Source organism: Sphaeramia orbicularis, chromosome 17 (assembly GCF_902148855.1).
Source record: "Sphaeramia orbicularis chromosome 17, fSphaOr1.1, whole genome shotgun sequence".
Classification (NCBI taxonomy): domain Eukaryota; kingdom Metazoa; phylum Chordata; class Actinopteri; order Kurtiformes; family Apogonidae; genus Sphaeramia; species Sphaeramia orbicularis.
In genome coordinates, this window is record NC_043973.1 from 18,438,861 (window position 1) to 18,460,490 (window position 21,630).

A 21,630-nucleotide genomic window follows, 5' to 3' on the forward strand; every position below is an offset into this window, starting at 1 on the left:
CAAGACAATGTAATAAGGAATGATACTCTGAAAGTGTGTTTCATAAAAGAGCCAATATACAGTAAATTATCATATCTAAACCGAACGTCGGACAGATTTTAGATGTTACCAAATATATCCCAATAGTATCACTTGCCATAAGTAAACTCAGCTGGGTTAAATATACTTTAATGGGCTGTCAAAAGGTCACCTACTCTTTTCACGTGATATCAATTCATTACTGTCCAGTCAAGATCGTTGTGTCATGAGACCTACATAACTTCTCTAACTGAAAACATGACAGCTCTGATTTGTCTTCATGAATTTGAGTGGCATACCCATCCACATGACTCCAACTTGTCATACTACAGGGACGCTTCCACTTAGAAAACAGCATGGATTCATTCAGCTCCTTAATCGAATGACTACTCTAAATGAGGTCAGCTGTTTGAGATGCAGGTCTCTGAGAAGAACTGTGACCTCAGTGCTTTTAGTACCACAGTTAGTGTTACCAACATGCAGATGAACCAGACAAACAGTGGCTCAACACAGATGTGCATCTGAACTGAAGGGATGAATGTCAGTAAACTCTTGAAGGTTTGCACATGTTTGTAATGTAAAAAAAAAAAACAGAAGTCTTTGTAGAAGTTAAAGCAATCATATTCTCAACCACCCAATTCTATACACTATTAAAGCATCCACAATTTTTCATGTCTGATACTGATTCTGAGGCCACGAACCAGTTAATATTTACTGATTCTAGAAATAACCAGAAGAACAATATTGGTACAGGTCAAAATGATACTCTTTAGTAGAACAAAGAAAACAAACATCAAGTAAAGACAACTATTTTAACAGTCAAAAATAATTTTAATTGACAAAAATAGGACAAAACATGAAAAAGTAAACCTGACAAATATACCTCAGCTCAGGCTACTATTTCCATCATACTTTTCTTCACTTATACTTCTCTTTTATTATATGGGGGACGTTGCTTCTGCTTTTAAAGGGTTAAAATGAATTTTTTAAAGTGGTGCACAGCTTTGAGCGTGTTCAAAATGGATAAAAATACCAATGTATAAATGACTCATTTCATGTCTGTAAACTTTTAAATAGCTCCTGATATTTTTGTTTAATGCCTGCAAAGCTTATTTTCACTATTGATTAATATGTTGATTATTTTCTGGTTTCTAAAATGTCACAAAACGTATTTTCCTACTCCATTTGTTTGTACTTTCGAACCACCATAGATCACTTAAATAACTGTTACACTTAAATCACTGATTCACTTTAGATCACTGTCACACTGTTTCATTTTAGATCACTGCCCTGAAATGTGTAAATACAACCAGAAGTCTTTATTTTACAGTATTGTACAGGAAGCTCTTTTAGAGGTAGTTCTTTAGTTCTTTAGCAAGTGTCTTTTAGAGTATATATACTAACTTTAATTTCAACCTGGCTACTAACCCACTGTTGTGTTGTGTTTTAGTCTGTCTGTTTTTTGTGTTCTTGTGTTGTACGTAAAGCTGCTGAATACTTGAATTTCCCTCGGGATTAATGAAGTATCTATCTATCTATCTATCTATCTATCTATCTATCTATCTATCTATCTATCTATCTATCTATCTATCTATCTATCTATCTATCTATCTATCTATCTATCTATCTATTTCTTTTCCAAACTTGGCATGATATTCTCAATTTTGTAGTTTGCTTAGTCATCAAAGAGTAAGTTTTGCTTTCCTTTTTGTAAACAATTATGTAAAACTGGTTTATCTGCTATGCCTGCCTTTGAAAAGCTAATGAATTGATTACGTGTCAAACAGTAGAAAGTATAATGTGTTATTATGACAGCAGATTGTTATTCATGTCCATACTGCTCCATGTTGCGTCACTAGCTGTATGTTTCAGCTAATGATGGGATAAATATTGAAGGTAAATGTTGCATGTCTGCATATGCTGACTAATAAAGATAAAGATGCTTACTGCTTTGACTGAGGATAATCAACTTGCTGTAGTAGCCTATAGAACATTGCAGCGTCCCATTTTAACTACTTATAGGCTGTGCTGAGGGTTATCAATAATGCAAACGCAGACTACTTATTTGGCCTTGACAGATAAGGGAACTGGTTTGCACGTCCTGAACACAATGCAGCGGTGATTCATTCAATACGGAGCATGCGAACAGTGCATGATCAGGGCGGGCATATCCTGACGTCACAGAGCGGATTGACCAATAGGAGTGTCTGTTTCGCAGCCTATGATTGTACAGTAAATACTATGAGCTCTGCCTCCTTCCCTGTCGCCGCAGTGATGAAAGCAGAGGAGAAAATTAAGTCCAAACCGCAGATGGGCCATAAAAACGTTAGTTAGAGCTGGGAATTATTCTTCTTGACGCAGTCAACCTGGTGGCTTCGTTGTGCCCCGGGTTGATTTTTTTTTTTTTTTTTTTTTTTCTGAGATCGGACGTTATCGGTGTGAGAGGACGACCTGACTGAGCTCACGGAGGCAGAAGTCGGTCATTCGGTGGGTCGGCCCACTGCAGTCTGAATCACCGGAGACTCGCCCCATCGCTGGTTCACCGTCGACGACGTCTGTCCATCGAAGTGCGCATCTTCATCTTCAGGGACGAGACCCGAGCCCGTGTTTGACCGCTGCCGCAGCCCGAAGTGCGCTGCCGGGCAGAGCATGCTAAATAATGAGCCAGCGGGACACACTGGTTCATTTGTTCGCTGGAGGGTGAGTCAAACAACATATTTCATCCAAGAATTCAATTTAGTTACAGTTGAGGCCAGAAATTACCGTTGCAATAGTGTTTGTCGACAGGGTTATCAAGCTAGCGTTAGCTAAAAGAGGGCCGTTGTGCAGCGCGTGCGTGTGGCAGCGGTGTGCACGCGGTAGTGTCACAGCTGTCGATTTCAGATCAATATTTATAACCGTTTATTATTCTACACATCTATGAAAACATGCACGTTTAGTCAGTTTACAAAGATGTCGCTGCAAAATCCATCTTGTATATGTAAATGTCTTATAGCTTTCATTTAGACATCTATGTCGAAGATACATTCACGTACTTTCCGGTGTAATTTTTTTATTTTTATTTTTTTATTTTTTTAAGCTAACTTTGACTTACAGCAAACCTACTCCATTTGTTTGCACTTCCAGAACCAGAAGTCTTCATTAAATGACTGAATGAAGTTACAGGTTAATGTATTGGGTGTAAACTCTTATTAATATATTTCTTTATTCATGGATATTAATGCTAAACCACTCAAATCATAATGTTTTTGTCAGAGATCCCCAGTTATTATAAATAAGCATACAGTGGCAGACTTACATTGGATGATCATCACATTTGAGGTCATTCACTAGTTTTGGTCTGTTGCGCAAGTGTTTCAGCAATAATGAGAGTGAAATACTGGCAAACCCTTAGCTTTTTTAATTTCCTCAGGTCAAGTTTTATATTTCTAATCCATCACGAAAAGACTGTCATTTAAGAACGCCCTTACAGTAGATTAACAGCACCTTAGATTGCCAAAACATTTTCTTTACATGTAAAATTTAACAGTTTATTGACATGGTATGACTATCAGGTTTCAGTCCTTTGTCTTTTCCCTCTGTGTCTGTAACATCTTCTTTCATGTCTGCAGGAAACCATTGACATTTAAATATGGTAATCCAGTTACATAGCACCTCCTTTGTTATCTGGTTCATCACACACACTGCTTTCTTGAATAAGCAAAACCTGCTTCTTTTTACCCGAAAACCTGTGCCAGAGAAAACAGCACAGTGATTCCTCTGCACCCGGAGAGAAACACACATGCAGCAGCACAGCACAGAAAAGTAGGGCAAGGGTCACTGCTGCCTGTGAGCATGAATGTGGGTCGGTCTTTTGAAAGGTAAATATAGCTGGAGCTACTTGAAAAGAGACTGGAGCCAATGGAATTCTCTGATTACAGCTTCAATTTTAGGATTTAGGACATCATATTCCTGTAGAGCATTTGAATGATTTTTATATGATGTTACCTAGCAGTTTTTTCATCTGTGTGCTGTTTGACTGTGACACTTTGATGAGAAAGCCCCAATGTTCAGCACTTAACAATAAGCAGCATGATGCATCTTCTATGCTTGTATAGTGCTTATAAAAGATATACAATAATCAAAACAATAGTACTTCAAAATTAAGCAGTCTCTATGCATAGTCCATGCTTTGTTATTGTTTTGGTTTTTTCCACAAAATGATTTTGACTTGGTTTATTTATATGCAGGCAGAATTCAGGCCCATGACACACCAGCATAAATATAAGTTTCTTCAGTGCATTAGTAAGCAGTCAAGATGCCATCTATACTGTTGAGATGACACAAGTCAGCAAAGTGTTAACTAGTCAATTATTTCACCTTGTACTCAACTCAGACTATTTCTAGGTCACAACACATGGTCTTGATTGTGGGCTTGTCTCTGCATGGATCATTTTTAGAAGAGAAGGGTTTAACAGATAGTGTTACTGGTATAAAAAGACATTTGGCAGAGAACAAAAAACATGATGTGACTTGACCTGCATTACAATGTGATGTTTGAATTTCAGCAGGTTTTGATAATCTGTGTGAGTGCAGGTACACACCTTTTTCTGGCTGATCTCTCATGAACTCTTTTATTCTGTGTCAGTTTCCTATAATTTTCTCCTTTTGCCCACCCTTTAAAAATGTATTTTTCCCCTTCTAGATGTGGAGGTACAGTGGGCGCTATTTTGACTTGTCCTCTAGAAGTGGTGAAGACCAGACTACAGTCCTCCTCCATCAATCTATACGTCCTCCGTCCTCATGAAGTCCAGCTCAGTACTGTAAATGGAGCCAGTGTGGCCCGTGTTGCCCCACCAGGGCCTTTGCACTGTCTAAAGTAAGAACATTGATGCTGAATATCACTCATATTATCCTTTAGATGATTGCTGATTTTTTTTTTTTTTTTTTTTAATTGCTTTTTCCAATATTTTTATATGTAAAACTAATATGTATGATATAAAAGGATGGCGACAGTAATCAGTACTGGTTGCTTGATCATCAAACTCTTGATAACTTTTGTAATCAGTTTGACGCAGTTCAAGTGACACACTTGTGTTTGACCTACTTCCTGAGCAAGTTTTTTTTTTTGGCGGGTTAATCATATGCATCACCCTTTGGCAATTTAAAGGACTAACCATTTAAAATGTGTGCTGAATGATATAGTCCTACAAGCTCCAATGAAAAAGATTTGCAAATGTCTTCAGACACCTCGTTCTTCAACACCATAATGCAGTACACATTTGTTGTTTCAATGAGAAGAGGAACATTGTATTTAGTAGGTTTTGACCTGAGCTTGTGCACACACAGTACAGCTTCAATTTGCTGCAGGCACAGTCTTGTTTGTTAGTAGCGCTTTCTTTGTGTAATCTCCTTTTTTACTTAAAGAGAATAGTGAACTCTTCAACCAAAATGCTAAAAAATGCATTGATAGAAAATTTAAACCTTAATTGTTTTGTTCATATTAGTAGTCAGACAAGATAAACAACAAATCTATTTGTGACTGAATAGATTTTTGCATAGTTTTTATACTAAGAATTACTGCAAAATCAGTTTAAGAAAATACTGTTATCCCGCATTTGTAATACAGTATCTGTATTTCATCAGACTTAATGGTAATTCACCAAAAAGATAGGAAGTGAGAGTACAAGGAAATATGGCAATATTTAGGTGCTTATTTGAAAACCACAGTGTTATCCTGCTGAGCCAAGCACCGAAACTTTAAAGAAGTGTGTTTAAGTTAAATCTGTCTTTCAGTGTTAGGTTGCCTTATTATTTGTGTGTGCATTTAGGCCTGTCCTACTGAGCTCATCTACCAACACTGAATGCCAGTGTGGTTTAGTAATCTGAATCAGCATCAGTGTGTGAAGGATTACCAGTGTTCATGAAAATATTCAGTATACATCTTGTCTTTCCATGACTTTCACAGAGTATGTCCTAGAGAACTGTGTTAAATATATTGCATAATGCAAAAGCTGCTGCTTGTGGAATTTTCCACTTTCACTGCTTGCTTAAATAAAGATTTTAATTTCAAAAGTTTGACAAACTTATCATGTTAACTTATTATCTTATAAACAGATTGCCTTTTTTTATACTGTTTGTTAACATTTATTGGAATTTGCAATGATATATTGACTAAATCTTAGTCATGTCCTTTCACAGTTCAGTGGAAATATGTGTTTCTTTCTACGGTGGTTCTGCAAAATTTATTTTTTCCACATTATTGTACAGAAAGTGATTGCTCGGCAATAAGTTATTAAACCTTGCTCACTTCAATACTTCCTTCAAGCTATAATTGAGTAACACTGTAAAATAACCTTATTAGAGAGATTGCAGTTAATCTGGGTATTGTTTTGAGGTCAACATTGCACTTCTGCTGGTGTAAACCAATGCCTTGTGTTGTCCTTGAAATAAACGGCTGGTAACTGAAACCATACACTGCTACTATTCGATCCAGAGCAGAGGAAGCTAGGGGAGGGAAATGTGTGGTAGGGAAAGAGGGAAAAAAAAGCCTACGTGGGTTAAAGTGGGTCAGCATGCATTGCGAGGCAGGCCTGTCTGTCAGTTTGAGTTTTGCAAAGAATTGCAACTTTGATCTACCTCGAAGCACCACTCTATTATCTGATTCATTGGGCCATTTTCAATATTTTCTTTAGGGGAACTATATTTTTTTATATCATAGATAAAATATTTTCTGTGAATGACTTACAGACTGTTCTCATTATCCATAAGGTTTCTGGGTCAGATGGAGATGGATAGTTTTGCACTAAGGTAGCAACAAAACTGACACACATCAGCTGTCGGAGTAACACCAAAAGAGCCAGGGCATCTGTCATGAAACCTATTTTGGGTCTACCGGCACTTTGCTAATGTCTGTGTACTGCCGGGCTGTATTTAGTATCAGGCCTTGGCAAATAGACAAAGATTTAAAACTGGACAGCATGTGGGATGCAAATTTAGCAATAAACAGAGATGTTGTGCTGAATAAAATGCCATGTCTAATATTTGCCCCCTGTGGTTTAGTGGACTTCTGTTTTATTTCCCTGTAATTACAGTATATAAAAAAAAAAACAGACCAGTTATTTACTTTAGGTTTACTGGGCATAATACCCAGTAAACCTAAAGTCAACAATTGGTCTGTTTTTTTGGGGGTTTTTTTGTTTTTTTTTTCTATAATTGTACACATGCTGAAGCCTATGTCATTAGTCACACAATGTTTTAGATTATTATCAAGTGACTTAAATGGGCCAAAAACATACATTACACTCTGTATTTCATTTGTCCTTCACAGTAAAATGTGTTTTTTTTTTGTCTCTAGGTTGATTCTTGAGAGAGAGGGGCCCCGTTCCCTCTTCAGAGGATTAGGACCTAACCTTGTAGGTGTGGCACCTTCCAGGTATGTATAATAATGTGTGCAGTATCCAGGGTGTTTTATTGTAGTCTTTATTCATTATGTTTTAAGAAATACATGGGAAGTGTACAAACAAAACAAAAGGTGATCAAAATGTCTCAGTGCATTTGCACCTGTTTGACTTTCTAAACTCATGTTTTTGGCTTGCTTTAAACTTAAGTTGGCAATATTAAATGTAAAACACAAATACAGAAACAGTACAACACAGACTTGCAAAACATGTATGTTTGAAATTCCAGGGGAAATGAGCAGGCTTCCTCTTACTTGGCTCAGCTGGTAGTTGTTGCGTAATGGCCTGAACCCAGTCAATCTACGTCTGAGTGAAACTGTAACAACAGGCAGCATCCAGCTGTGACACCCCTGTCATGTGACATTGGATGTTGTTGTGTATTATCACAATGGGGCTCCTATACTGGAACAGTTGTGTTGCTGTCTAATCCCTCTCTCCAATGATAATGCTACATCACATGGTCCTTGTCATCATCTTCCCGTTGGTTTGTTGTGGTCGCTCTCTGTCTGAGTCATCCCGTCCATACCGTTGTCTGTCTGTATTTGACTCTATTTTTGTTTCCCTTTGAATATATTAATTCTGAATAGTTCTGTCCACTCCACTGTCCTCACTCCAAGAGCTGTCGTACTCTGTCTGACTCAGCCTCTCTTGGAGGTGAAACATGTCCTTGGGGGTGTGTGTCTTCTAGTCCAAGTTGTCTAGCTGTTCACTGGCTTGTTTTCTGGCCATGACAGCTGTAAATGTGCTGTAGGAAAATTATTATGTAACAAATAAACCCGATGAACTCGGTTACAGCAGAAGATCCTTATTCTGAAGATGCATAAAATAAGTAATATGCACTCTATTTAATCACTGTTTAATTTTGGTGAGGCTGAAGCCTTGGATTTAATATAACTGAATGACATAACACCTTCATTGCTTTGTTTATTTTTACAAGAGGAAGTCTCTTATAATTAGAATCCAGCACTCTGACGTTGCTGAAAACAATCTTCTCATGCTAATGAGAGCATGATCCACTGGGCATGCTGTTGGCATTCATTAGCAACACACACATACACGTGTGTACATTTGCATGCAGAACAGCTTGCATCACCAGCATTTAGAGAAGCACACACACGCTCAGACGCACTCTGATAATTCATTTCTCATAGGCAGAGCTCCATGATTATGTCGTGCACTTGTGCTCTGATTCAGAATGAGGACACGGAGCAGAGGTCGCTGAGTTTAATTCCATGCAGCAGACTAAAACCTTTGATTATGTTTAGTGAAGAGCTGAAATAAATCTACAAGAGCATACCATGAGAGTCATATACACACAATCTCAAGAAATGCAGTTCTTTTTGTGATCTGAATATTAGCTGGGCTTACATTAGCTGCATATGCTCATGTTCTATTTACATAATAACTGATTTAAAAAACTGCTGTATTGCATTTAGTGGCATCTAGTGGTGATGTTGCTAACTGCAACTAACTGTATACCTTCTCTTTCCAAACGTGCAAGAGGGCCTACAGCGGCCTTCACATCAGCATAAAAACTTGAAATGGCCTTTTTCTTTGGTTTGTACATTCTGGTGCAGTGTATAAACATGGGAGCACAGTATGGTGGACTCCTTTGTGGAAGACCAATTCCCCCAGGAAACATAAAGGCTGTCTCTAAGCTCAAGAAAACACAATGATTCACACGTACATGATGGTTATACAGTAATTAAAACATAATTTTAATACTGTGTTTCACCTAACTCTCACACAGTCAGTCCTTTTACATATGATGTTTTCATGCATAGTCATGTTTGTTTTTTAAATATGATTTGTTTTATGCCCAACGTGTGATAGGCTTGTGAGACACTGTTAATTAACAAAGGAAAACCAAACCCGAAGTATCAACATGAACCAACTTGTATAAATTGAATGTAAAAAGCCACTCTATCAGATCATCAGAACACCACAATATTTCTGGATTGTGAACAGATGTTGCATTAAATATTGACAGTTTAAACTCATCATAATCAATAGAGTACGAAAGAAAATGTGTGTTATTCTCAACTACACACAAATTATTGTTCAAACAAAGGATTCCAGTTCTTAACTGTGCAACTATACACCTCTGATTCGATGTTAAATTTGGTGAGACATAATGTTCAGGACCAAAACTGTAATCTGTAATTCTGCAATTCACAATATTGTTATGAACAATTTTTCTTCAGGTCTAGCTGTAGCTTTCTTCTGATTATATAAAGCATACAGTCATAGAATTTGCCTGTGTTCACTTTTTTAAAGGATCCATTTGTTTATCTTTAATGGTGCATTTGTACAGACCGCGGTTCCTTTGCTGTTTGAAGAAAAATGTTTTTTAGGTTTTATATAAATTGAAATTAGTAAGACTTTTGTGTAGTTCTGACTTTCTTATGCCATTTTCCACAGAGCAATCTACTTTGCGGCATATTCCACAGCCAAAGAGAAGCTGAATGGCGTGCTGGAGCCAGACTCTACCCAGGTGCACATGGTGTCAGCTGGGATGGCAGGTAATGATGGCTCCTTCTCCCCCTCCCTTCTGTCTGTTTGTCTTTCTGTCTATCCGTCTATCTGTTGATCTGTCTGTCTGTTACTGCTTGTAAACTGTGTCAGTCTGTCTGACCAGTGCATCTCACTGATGGGTTTAAATATTATTCCGTTTGTCTTCATCACAGACAGATTTTTCATCATTCTGTCAGTTTTTTTCACAACTTAAAGTATCATAGGGTTTCACCTAGCACCTTTTTACCCTCACCCCCTTTCCATTAAATGTGATGGGATTTTCACAAATTATTGAATAATTTAAGCAGAGACTGTCAATACCTAAAGCATGCTAAAGCTTAATAATGTTTGTTTTAAGTAGATATCGCATAGCTTTTCATGTGTAGGTATATTGATTATAACCAGTAGGGGGTTTAACCGAAAGCACAATTTAAGACTCTCAGGATCAAACTGACATTGACTTTTATCTATGGGAAAAGCAGACTGTTCACTATGAAAACAAATAATGCAAGATAAATTCACCATGTTACATTCTAGAGTAAAACCATTTCAAAGTGAGAATCTGTGCAGCTTTTCAGAAATATATATTTGCACAAATCAGTGCCAATCACTTGAGAGATTTGCTGATTGATTTCACTTGATTTACTCAGCATTTCTCTCTATAAATGGCAGAGTCTACAGACAGTGTACGGTATCTTGTCTGTTGCTTGATTTGACAGTTTGCAGATAGTGGTAGTTTTAGTATCTCAGCAATCTCATACTGTCATGCAGTAAAAACAGATGAGACAAAGCAGTCAGGCACTTTCAGTATGTAGTGTAGTGTAAGCTGTGTGCCACTGCTCCTGTACTGTTTTGCATTTTGAGCTTGTCACAAATAGAAGAAAAACTTCCTGGTCCTCAAAGTTTAGGTTGTGCTTTCCTCTGCTTCTAGCCCCATTGTCCCCCCGTGTCGTCCCTTAAGTTTTTCATCATCGCCCCCTCTTCTTTTTTATTATTCATTTTAAGTTGAGGCCTCTTCGGAGGACTCTGTAAATGGTTTAACATCCCAGTTGTTACTTAAACAGTGTGGTCTGGGCCCCCTTCTTTGCTCTGTGTGTATAGAGGAGAGAGCACGGCCCCCAAAGGTCAACCGGGGCCCCTGGCACTTGGGCGGACACGTCAGGTAGCACCCCATTTCTTTACACTGGTATGATCAAAACCATGGTGATTTTTATTTATATGAGAGACTGCATTTGTAATGATATTTCCATGGCAGTGTGTCTGCTGTTGGTTTGTAGTTTTAGACTCTCATGATAAGCATTTGTTAATCTTAAGACACTTCTTTCCCTTCCTCTTAGCTTTTTGCCTTGTTCCATCAACATAGTAAAGTAATTGTTTATACTAGTGTGGATTTGATTTTTGTTAGTGCAAAAGAAATGCTAACCTTGTCACTGCTGCAGGGTTTTTCTTTTTGTTTGTGTTTTTTTAATGTCGCCATCCATCAACACTGTCAGCACTGCAGTTTTACGGAGAACTAGTGTCAAATATCTTTCTAATTAGTTGAAGTCTAACTGCTTTAGATTTATAGCACTTAGGACTGGGCAGCTTTGAGAATTTTTTAGTAGCAATACCAATATTTACACATTAGCTTTGTTACTTTTCCTGTATGATTTTTTAACACCTGTTTTCTGTTTTATTAACAAGAAAATGACATTACAGTACAAATCTTGAGTATTTGGCAGCATTTTACACACAGCTTCATAACTTAAAGAACATAGTATTTGCCACTGTGTGGTTTAACTTCTGTAGTCTGATTCAGACTCTTCAGTTTTATCGTTTGGCACCAAGATTTAGAACATAAAAATGACCTGAGGTTGACTTTTAACATAATAGCAAAAATTTGTAAAGCTGTGTGCATATACGATATGTACCAGTGCTGATGAGATTTACCTCTTTGGTATTGAAATTTGTTAACATCAAACATCAACAACATATTTTTCAATTCTGAATTTCATCTTAGAATTTATATTTATTGGAAGTTCAGTCGAATGTTGAGACCTTTTATTTATGACATCAGGTGAATGGTAATACAGTGTATAGAAAAACAACTTTGAAGTTGTTTCATGAAGAATGTCCCTTTTTGCCATGTTGCATATTTCTCCTTCAGTGTGGCAACTGCAATATAATAACCTTAAACCATAGCGCAAAAGGAAAACTGGAAAAATTCTCAAATTGAATCTTGAAGTACGGTGTTATTATGGTCTTTTTCCTGCACATAGTATTATATTTTCCACGGCGCAGGAAAATGTGGAGTCACTGCTATTCATTTTGCCAAATTTCAAAGCGAAGTCACATCATTTCCAGTTTTGCTGTTTAACTGTGTCATCTGTAACTTCCTCCTCATGTCATCACATACTTATTAAAATCTTCCTCCTTTGTTTCATCACCTTCCTCATCCACTTATTGTCTTACACTGAACGACAAGGTTAGCATTTCCGCCTACCTCTGTTCGCTATTTACCTTTTTTATGAAACATCTTATTTCGTACATTCCCTAATATGTAGTTCGTAAACATAAAGAAAGCATATATGATTTTATTTGCTTCCTTTTGTATTTGCACTTGTGTTATCGCACTTAGGTGAGATTGAGTTGGAGTTTTGGTTTGGGTTGGCTTCTGTTTAGTCAACATTTTCTTTATTCCAGATGATAAAAGGAATAAAGAGAGGGGTTGAATGGGAACAAGTTAAAGAAATGTTGAAAAAAATATAGCCTAATATCTTAATAAGTATAAAAGTAAATTGGTAGGTTGAGGCCTAGAGTGGGACTGTATTTGGGGAGAAGATGGGTGGAAGGTTGACTCCTTTTCCCGTCTTTTTATCTTAAACCTGTACAGAAAGTGGGAGGGTGTGGGTGGTTGGTGGGGTTGGGGTTGGATGTGACTGCTGCTTGTGTGTGACTGTGGTACAGAAAAGCCTGTGTCTATTTTAGGGCTTTACTGTAAAGCTTTCACCCCTGCGTGATTGGGTGGGAGACCCCCGCCATCTGAGCCCCCCATATCTGCAGGCTACTAGCTGCAGCGGGGAGGAGCTGGAGGAGCTTTGCCCCTCCCTCGTGAGTACACGCCATAGACGCTACTTCCTTCTATTACCCTCTTCCTCTTCTTCCTCCTCCTCTTCTTCTTTATATTCTTCTCTTCAACAGACCTGTGCCACCTTCTCTTCTTCACGCCTCAACATAGGGCCGTGTTGCACAGACACATTAGTTTTGACTGAGGTGTCTTCATAGATTCGCCATGTTCTTAGCCGTTTTCTACAAATGGTCGTGTTTATTACTCTATGGTACATCATCTGGATCAGTCTTGTACTGAGCTTTGTGTCATGTCATAATGACACAAAGAATTAGAGCTTTCATATACACTAATTATTCGTATCCATACACACTGTCTAGCCTTCCCTCTTTACAAAAACACTTTGACTGTTAACAATACTATCACGTATGAATAACTTAAATATATGTCTGCACATACTCATACATGCTGATTATATATTCTTAATACACGCTCTAATTATTAAAGTCCCTTATTCCAAGCTAAGCCACCGTTAAAACAGGTTTATCCACCACCATTAGCTTGTAAAGCCTGTTCTAAATCCACATCAGAGACTTTCCATTTTAGTAGTGCTGAATAATTAAAGGATCTTCTGTAGACACCATTTTGTTTCTCTGTGCTGTTGTAGCCATGCTAGTAAAGAAACCAATCCAAAACTGCAGTGTCTAACAGTTTGCCTCTGGTTGATAAATGCTTTAAACGAAACAAATGCATTCTTTCATTAATAAATGCAGCACATTAATATTGCTTAGTTGAACAAAGAGAGATTTATGTCCAAGTTTAAAGTCATTACCACTCTGGAGTTTAGAAATGGCAGATCTGCTTGTATAAAAACAAACAAACAAAAAAAAAACATAACAAACAGCCCTGTTGTATATTTAAAAGAACATTAAAGCTATTGCTGGAAAAATAAACAAGGCTTGCTGCCTTGGTAAGCTTGTATGTTATGAATAGAAGTGATTTTTATTTGAACCACAAAAGGTCTTATTAACGTTTAAACACTTGAATCAGAGTACAGTACAATAACAATCTGCCACCTTAAAAATGACATTTCCACTTGGCCTTATGTCCAAGTTTTTTGAGGATAATTTATTAGAATAATGAAAAAAAAAAATGCACTCAGTTGCTATTTTTACATACTGTTGTAAAATTAGATACTGAAAGAATGGTTAGGTTTATTTGGACCTGACCAGCATTTCACATGAAGAGGATTAAAAACACATGAAAAGGATGCATATACATGTATATACTTGTAACTGAAGTAATGATTTTCATATTACATTAAAATCAATATCCTCTTCATGTATCTGAACACTCTTTGTATGAACATTGGGATCTACTGGTTAAATGAAAGCATCAAAGCTTGTTGATCTTGTTTAGTTGAGTGCTTTCCCACTGTCCTTAAGTATAGAATATAGAGTTTGATTGCTGGACTGTTTCTATCAAGTGTGATTTCATTTTTCTGATCCTGTGAACTCTTCTGAATTTCCAGGGTTCACAGCCATCACAGCCACCAACCCCATCTGGCTGATCAAGACCCGTCTACAACTGGACGCCAGGTGAGAACTTCACCTGTACATTCAGAAGTGTAGAAGTTACAGAAACTCATTACATTAATTTTCCAATAACACCAGAATAAGAATAGTGTTTTATTGCTGTTGCACTTGATTTAAAAGTTATTCTATCCACTGCAGAAACCGGGGAGAGCGCCGCATGAATGCATTTGAGTGCGTGCGGCGGGTGTACCAGATGGATGGCCTGCGAGGCTTCTACAGAGGCATGTCTGCCTCGTATGCTGGTATCTCTGAGACTGTTATCCATTTTGTCATCTATGAGAGCATCAAACGTAAACTACTGGAGTCCAAGGCCCACGCCAGCATGGACGAAGAGGAAGAGGCTGTGAAAGACGCCTCGGACTTTGTGGGCATGATGCTCGCAGCAGCCACCTCCAAGACCTGTGCCACCTCCATCGCTTACCCTCATGGTCAGTGTCCTGCTTCAATAGTGCATTGAATTGTGTTGAACATTTAGTCAGGTCATCTTTTAGCTGTTAGCTTCGTCTCTTCCTCACTTGTCTATACTCAGTAACTATTAAAGCTGCAGTATTTGCACATTTTTAGCATCCGTTTGCAAAAATTCTACAATTACTTTTCAGCATATTGTAGTTCAGTTGGTCTGCATCTGTTACTCTGTTGTGTTTTGGAGGTGTAAAAAAAATCTATTCTGTGATTCCCTAATTTTGGCTAATTACAAGCATTTTCAGACAGGTAGGGATGGTTTGATATGTGATTGAGAGCTGCAATTATTGAATGATGATCAGATTCTGTCAGAGGCAATGTGGACATGATTCCACTGCTCTATTCCATGGCTTGACAAGGAGGCTTGGAAAAATGGCTTCACTTTGTCATAAAACCTGGTCATCTATACTCAGATTTAGCCTTTAGATTTTAACTGAGAGGAGAGAGCTGCAGTAGGACATTGTGTATTTTTAGATTCTGTCTTTTTCCCCCTGATTTTGACTCCCATGGCTTTAATTTAAAGAGCAACCATTTGAATTTTATTATGTTGGCCTCATTAAGGAGGGAGTGCTCAACTTTCAATAAGAAATATGACATTATTTATAAAAAGGACATATTTGTGTGTTTTGACTCTCAAAAGACAATTATGGTGAGAAATAACACACAAGGAAGAAGGTTTGGTAGACCAGAATACTCTGCAGCCTAAACACATGTTGTGCATTCAACAGAGCAGTGACTCATCTTTTTTTATTGGGAAATCTCACATGGCTTTGAAATATCTGAATAATTATTCTCCACCTACGTCTACATCCCACAGCTGAATGCAGCAGTTCACATGTTTTTGGGATTGTTTAAATTAATTCTTGCAGTGATTTTGTAGTGTGTACTTAAAGCCTGTGTTCATCTACACAGAACGTCTCTAATTGTCTGATCTCAAATTGCAGAGGTGATCCGCACACGACTACGAGAGGAAGGCAGCAAGTATCGGTCATTCTTTCAAACTCTGGTGACAGTACCCAGGGAGGAGGGATACCGGGCGCTGTACCGCGGCCTAACCACCCACCTGGTCAGACAGATCCCCAACACGGCCATTATGATGTGCACCTATGAAGTGGTGGTCTACCTGCTTGGCCGTTAGTCCACTAGGTGCTTCTCCTCCTTTTGAAGAGGGAGGTAGATGCATTGAGTGAGTGACTGAGAAAGATGCCCTTTGCTGAGGAACAGAGTGGATGAAATATCAAAATGAAGACCAAAGGAGTATACCCAAGTGGACCAGAAAAGGACAAGTGATAACAGATAAAGGAAAAATGAAGGAGGATACGCCTTTGTTATCACATCAACATCACAACCTCCGGTTCCTTTGTCAGACTGCTGGATCAAAAGGAGGATGGTACAGTTAGCAGAAGATGATTGGATAACGTGGATAGGAAGAGAAAGGAGGCCCTGACAGGAAAGACCCAGTTAAAGCATGTCAAATGGAAAGTACCTCTACTGGAAAAGATTTAAAGCACAATTCAGTGGCCTTAACCAAAAAAAGCTTGCATCCTCTGTGAAGTGAAGAGTAATATAGACCCTTTTCACTTTCATAACACATGATCCTGTGAATGCAGAATGCTTAGAGACCAGCGAATTTGAGAAGGAAAGATAAGAACTAAATGTTCGTTATTTTCAACCCTCCAAGAATTTCTACTTGGCACTATTTGTCCAGTCTGACATTATTGTAACAGTAGCTCTGTCTGTAGCCAGTCTGCACTCGCTTTTTAGCTGTGAGAGATTAAATGGCAGTTTACAGAAAGAGATTTAGGAATGTACATTTAAGGCTGTACGCTGGAAAGAATATGTTCTTTGACACAAGACATTGGTCTGTTGCAGTCATCTACAGTACACCACCTTTGTGCACTACACACAGTGTGGCATCAAGCATTCTCCTCTGAACAATGTAGCCAGCTCCTCAGAGTGTGTTCATTCACAGCAGTCACTTCTCTGGCCAAAACCAAACCCTAATGGTCTGTTACTAAACAAAACCTGCAGACACTAAAAGCTAGTATTCATTTCATGTTTTCCCTGTGGTGACGAGTGCTGGCTGAAGTTGGACTTGCTGACATTTTGTTGTTGTTTCAGCTTTTTCCTGCACTCAGTCACCACAAGAGATTTTGAACACTTCTGTAAAAACACCCAAGACCAATGTGTCATTTTGACATATGAAGTATTTGACTGTCAAAAAGGTACAAGACTAGTAACTGCTGTCATAGTGCCACTACTTGAAATTAATGTGAAGGTGGGGAGAAATGTCGGAGTGGGACGTTATTGCTTAGGAAATTCACACAGTAATCAGAGTGTGTGTGTGTATGCTTGTACACTTATCTTTGTGATAACAAACTAGTCTCGCATATAATGTGAGATGTTAGATGGCTGTTTGAGGGTTAGGAACTGGTTTTAGAGTTATAGTACAGTGATAAATGTCCTCAACAAAGATAGATGTACAAATATGTGTTTGTCTGATCATCACAATGTTGAAGAGTGTGTGTGTGTGTGTGTGTCTTTGTGCATCTGCATCGATGTGTGCCTGCATGTATAATAAATTACTACTCCAGATTTCCCTCCACTAACTATTAATCTTGCAAGACACTGCAGTTATGAGTGTGGAAAAGCTACTGTACAATAATGGCAGCTTTCATTCCCACTCTGCCAGTCCTTCCTTCCAGTGGCTTCCAACTGACGTGATAACATGCACTTTTGTGGCCTTTTAGGGCTTGTGCTTTGCATTTTATTGTGTGGACAGTTTGAACTTGTACATTGTAAAAGGAAAAAGTATTATTGTATATCAAAATGGTATTTTGCGCAACTGTTCTTATAACAGATAAACTGTACAGTGTAGAGTTCTGTAGTTGTGAATTACGTCCAAATGTGTGTATATAAAATAGATGCTGTATATGCATATCACTTTTTTTTTCCTTGGATGATCATCATGTAGGAGGCATTTGCAAATTATTTTCATTTATGTGCAATTTAATTTTGTTTTAACATTGACTGTTGACATTGCTTGACTGATTTTTGTTACACTTTTTTTTTTTTTTTTTTGCGGTAAGCTGCCATGCAGACACGTGCGATACAAGTATGTGGAAACTAACAAATGCTCTAAGACAAATACTTACATGTAAGCATTTGTGCAGACACATGGGTTAGGAATTTTTAAACATACATAAAAAGTGTTCCAGTTTGCAATTTTGGGTATTTCTGTTTGTGATGTTTACAATGTTCTTTGCTTTCTGTGGATTTCTTTTTTTTTTTTTCTAGCATAAATAATTGAATGCATGGAAGTGTGTAAGTATGAGGGTTGAAGAACTGGAATCCTTTCTTGAATGCTGCACAGAGTTAAAAAACATATTGGAAATACATAATTTACAAAGCTAATGTGTCATGAAGAGGGTTAGAGACAATATTCTATCAGTCATTTTAAAGAATCGTATTTGAAGAACATGAGGAAAAAACTGAATTTAAGCACCATATCAGACTTTCCTTCAGATTATTTATCAAAATGTTCTGAATTCTCTCTACTCCCTCCATTTTCAAAGCCCTTTTTCCACACCTATCTCACCTGACAGCTGTGGACTCAGAGCGGTTTCATATGAAAATGAATTCATCCTCACACTTTCCATGTTGAAAAGGTTTTGTTTATTTCACCAGGTACAAGAAACTGTGGTTCATTCACCCTTGTTGTTGTTCTTGAATGTTCTCATTGCCCCCCCCCCATTCCCAACTCATTTCAGAGGCAAACAGTTCTGTGTTGTAACCAGTAATAGTTATTGATTTTCAGTCTCCACTGACTAGTGTCCGTGCAGAAAATTAGCTGACTCAAGTTTCCATGTAAAACACTAATAACTCACATCTTCATCTCTGTTGCGTTAATACTTGAGGTCAAAACACCAAAATGTGAACAGAAAACTGAACAAGCAATGCAAGCATTTCAGTTTTTCTTTACCTCTCATTTTTCAGTGTCTGTATGCAATTTACTATTTGCGTCCTGTATGCTTGAACAGGATTCGACCTCAAGCACAGTGAAATGAAACCTCCAACATTAGCTTTGGCTGGCTCAATTGTCAATGTATTTTTTGTTTTGTTCTTTTTTTTTTAAATACACAAAGTGAAAAATAAATAAAAATACATTTTCAACTAAAATTCTTTTGCATTTGCTTTGATTCTTTTGGTACATCGCAGCCCAGTGGCTAGGATTTTATTGTAGTTGTAAATGTATGATTTGCGTTGAGTAGTAATTCCTAAAGGAACTGTGAGACCAGTTCAGCCTGTGGAGACCATACATCAGGGGCGTCAAACTCATTTTCGTTCAGGGGTCACATTCAGCCCAATTTGATCTCAAGTGGACCAGACCAGTAAAATACTAACAGTGAAAAAAGTAAAATTCTATCATGATCATGTTTACATCTATAAAGTTTCCTTAAAAATCTGAATAACATGAACAACTTGAATTGTTTTAAGAAGAACAAATGCAATTTTAACAATATGTCTGGTTTTATCAGTTTATCATTTACACATGTGCATTACAATTGCACAAAACATTTAGTAACAGGCAGAATATTGGTAAAATTGCATTTACTTTTCTTAAGACATTTCTGTTTGTTCATATTTGTTCAGGTTATTCACATTTTTTGTAAAAGTATAGTTTGGTAATGTAAGCACTTTGGTGTAATTTTACTTTTTTACACCATAAAACACAAAGGGTAGAATTTGGTGTTGTCATTATTTATAGGTTATTATGCTAATATTTTACTGGTCTGACCCACTTAAAATCTGTGTCTGTATGTGGAACCTGAATTAAAATGATTTAGACACCACTGATTGTTAATATCTTCAGTGTAATTTCTGCAATTTTTCACAAATTCATCCCACGGGCCAGATTGGACCCTTTGGCGGGCTGGATTTTGCCCCCCGGGCCGCATGTTTGACACCTGTGCCATACATTATCACTGCAATACACACGACTTATAAATTAAATCAAAATGCACAAGTTCACACTCATTTCTCAATGCAGAGGCAAGTTGATGACCCTCTGAAAAAACATAATAGTTGTGCAGTTGACAAATCTTGGGAACTATTAGAGACAATTCCGCACAGATGTGAACACAGACATACCATGAGATTTATTGATTTTTTTTTTGGTGCAAAAACTTTGGGAACTACCAGTCTTTTAAACCTAGTGTAGTTGTAGCAGCGCTTGTATTTACATACTCCTGCCATCAGGTGGAGCCAAATAGCTCCTAATGAGAAGTCCATCACACAGGTCATTTTACTGTTCAAATATTTTAGTCAATAAAGCTATTGATTTCTATTTAGTTGTCACTAATGCGTTCAAGGTTAATAAGGAAAGCAGAACTGGTCAATGAACACAAATTGAAATTGAAATAATCATCATCCAGTACATGTTAAAGCTTGACATAGGGTGTAAAAAAAAAAAAAAAAAAAAAAACCAGACCATGTGATATTTAGTATTGATTGCATTGTGTAAGTGTTGGTGTTGTGTGGCTTGTGTGATAAGGCCACGCACAGACTATGTTCCAACACCAAATCAATCAAACTTCCTGATTTATGTCATTAAAGAGGTCAGATTTGACGGAAGATTACACAATTGATTCTTTATGACAGGCAACACTAATCGATAAAAGTGATGGGAGAGTCTGTTAGTGATAAAGATAAGTTAGAAACCTTTGTCTGTGATGTGAGGATGAGCAGAGAAGAGACAGAAAGCATGAGGACGATGAGACGTTCAAATGCTGCTGGAAATCTAGAGACATTAACTGAAGTTGTTTATAAAGATGGGATTTTAAATCAAGTAAGTAAAAACAAAACGCTGCAGATTAAATGCCAACCTCCACACCACTATAACAATAAATATTCTGTTAAATAAATGAAGGATTCACATACTGTAGGGTCTACAACTGATTAAAAAGTCATCTGCGGAGTTGTAGCCAAGATATGCTTCAATCAAAACATGAGAAGAAAGTACATTTTCTTGATTTAGATTGTGCTCTAGTAATGTTTGCTAAAAGAACAAAACAAAACAAAAATAGATTATAATTTTGATTAAATATAGCAGTCATTATGTTAGTTTTGAAGCAATAAATGCGATTGCCCATAAAGTTGGAATAATTTTGTTTTACAGACACATACGGTTATCACCTTTGAGTCCCAGTTACATTTTATCTATCAGGAATAATTCACATTGTCGCAATCATTTCATGAGAAGAGGTAAACATATTTTATTGAAATTATTGCAGAAAAATCCATTTTGTGTTTCAAAAAAGTGTGGCTGCATCAGACTGACGCAAATGCAGGTGATTTATTTATTTATTTTATCGTTAACGAGAAAAATAAAACAGTTTCAACATATATCCTGGATGTGTTTCATTATTATTATTATTATTATTATTATTATTATTATTATTATTATTATTATTATTATTTCAAACATCCAGTTTTTCTCCTCAGTAGAACAGTGCGTGTGCAGAGGGGAGCATATAGGTTTGGAGAATGGCACTAT

General features: G+C 37.3%; 1 protein-coding gene across 2 annotated transcripts; it reads left to right on the plus strand.

Annotated features, from left to right (window-relative positions):
- Positions 1-2,249: 2,249 nt before the first annotated feature.
- Positions 2,250-19,253, plus strand: LOC115436971 (solute carrier family 25 member 36-A-like). 2 transcript variants are annotated; one of them, XM_030160008.1, is made up of 7 exons: positions 2,253-2,718; positions 4,703-4,876; positions 7,355-7,432; positions 9,879-9,979; positions 14,549-14,615; positions 14,751-15,040; positions 16,019-19,253. In XM_030160008.1, the coding sequence occupies exons 1-7, from the start codon at positions 2,678-2,680 to the stop codon at positions 16,210-16,212; spliced, it is 945 nt and encodes a 314-aa protein (XP_030015868.1). In that variant the 5' UTR covers positions 2,253-2,677; the 3' UTR covers positions 16,213-19,253. The 2 variants fall into 2 exon arrangements, with proteins under 2 accessions (XP_030015869.1, XP_030015868.1); XM_030160009.1 differs by lacking the exons at positions 14,549-14,615; positions 14,751-15,040; positions 16,019-19,253 and adding exons at positions 11,036-11,133; positions 12,939-13,884 and having other exon boundaries at positions 2,250-2,718.
- The last annotated feature ends 2,377 nt before the right edge of the window (positions 19,254-21,630 follow it).

Bases quoted from the DNA above. Each gene is read 5' to 3' on its own strand.
- LOC115436971 (XM_030160008.1), top strand. From the start codon at position 2,678: ATGAGCCAGCGGGACACACTGGTTCATTTGTTCGCTGGAGG. The intron at 2,719-4,702 runs GTGAGTCAAACA...TTCCCCTTCTAG, and splicing joins GTTCATTTGTTCGCTGGAGG to ATGTGGAGGTACAGTGGGCG. The intron at 15,041-16,018 runs GTCAGTGTCCTG...CTCAAATTGCAG, and splicing joins CTCCATCGCTTACCCTCATG to AGGTGATCCGCACACGACTA.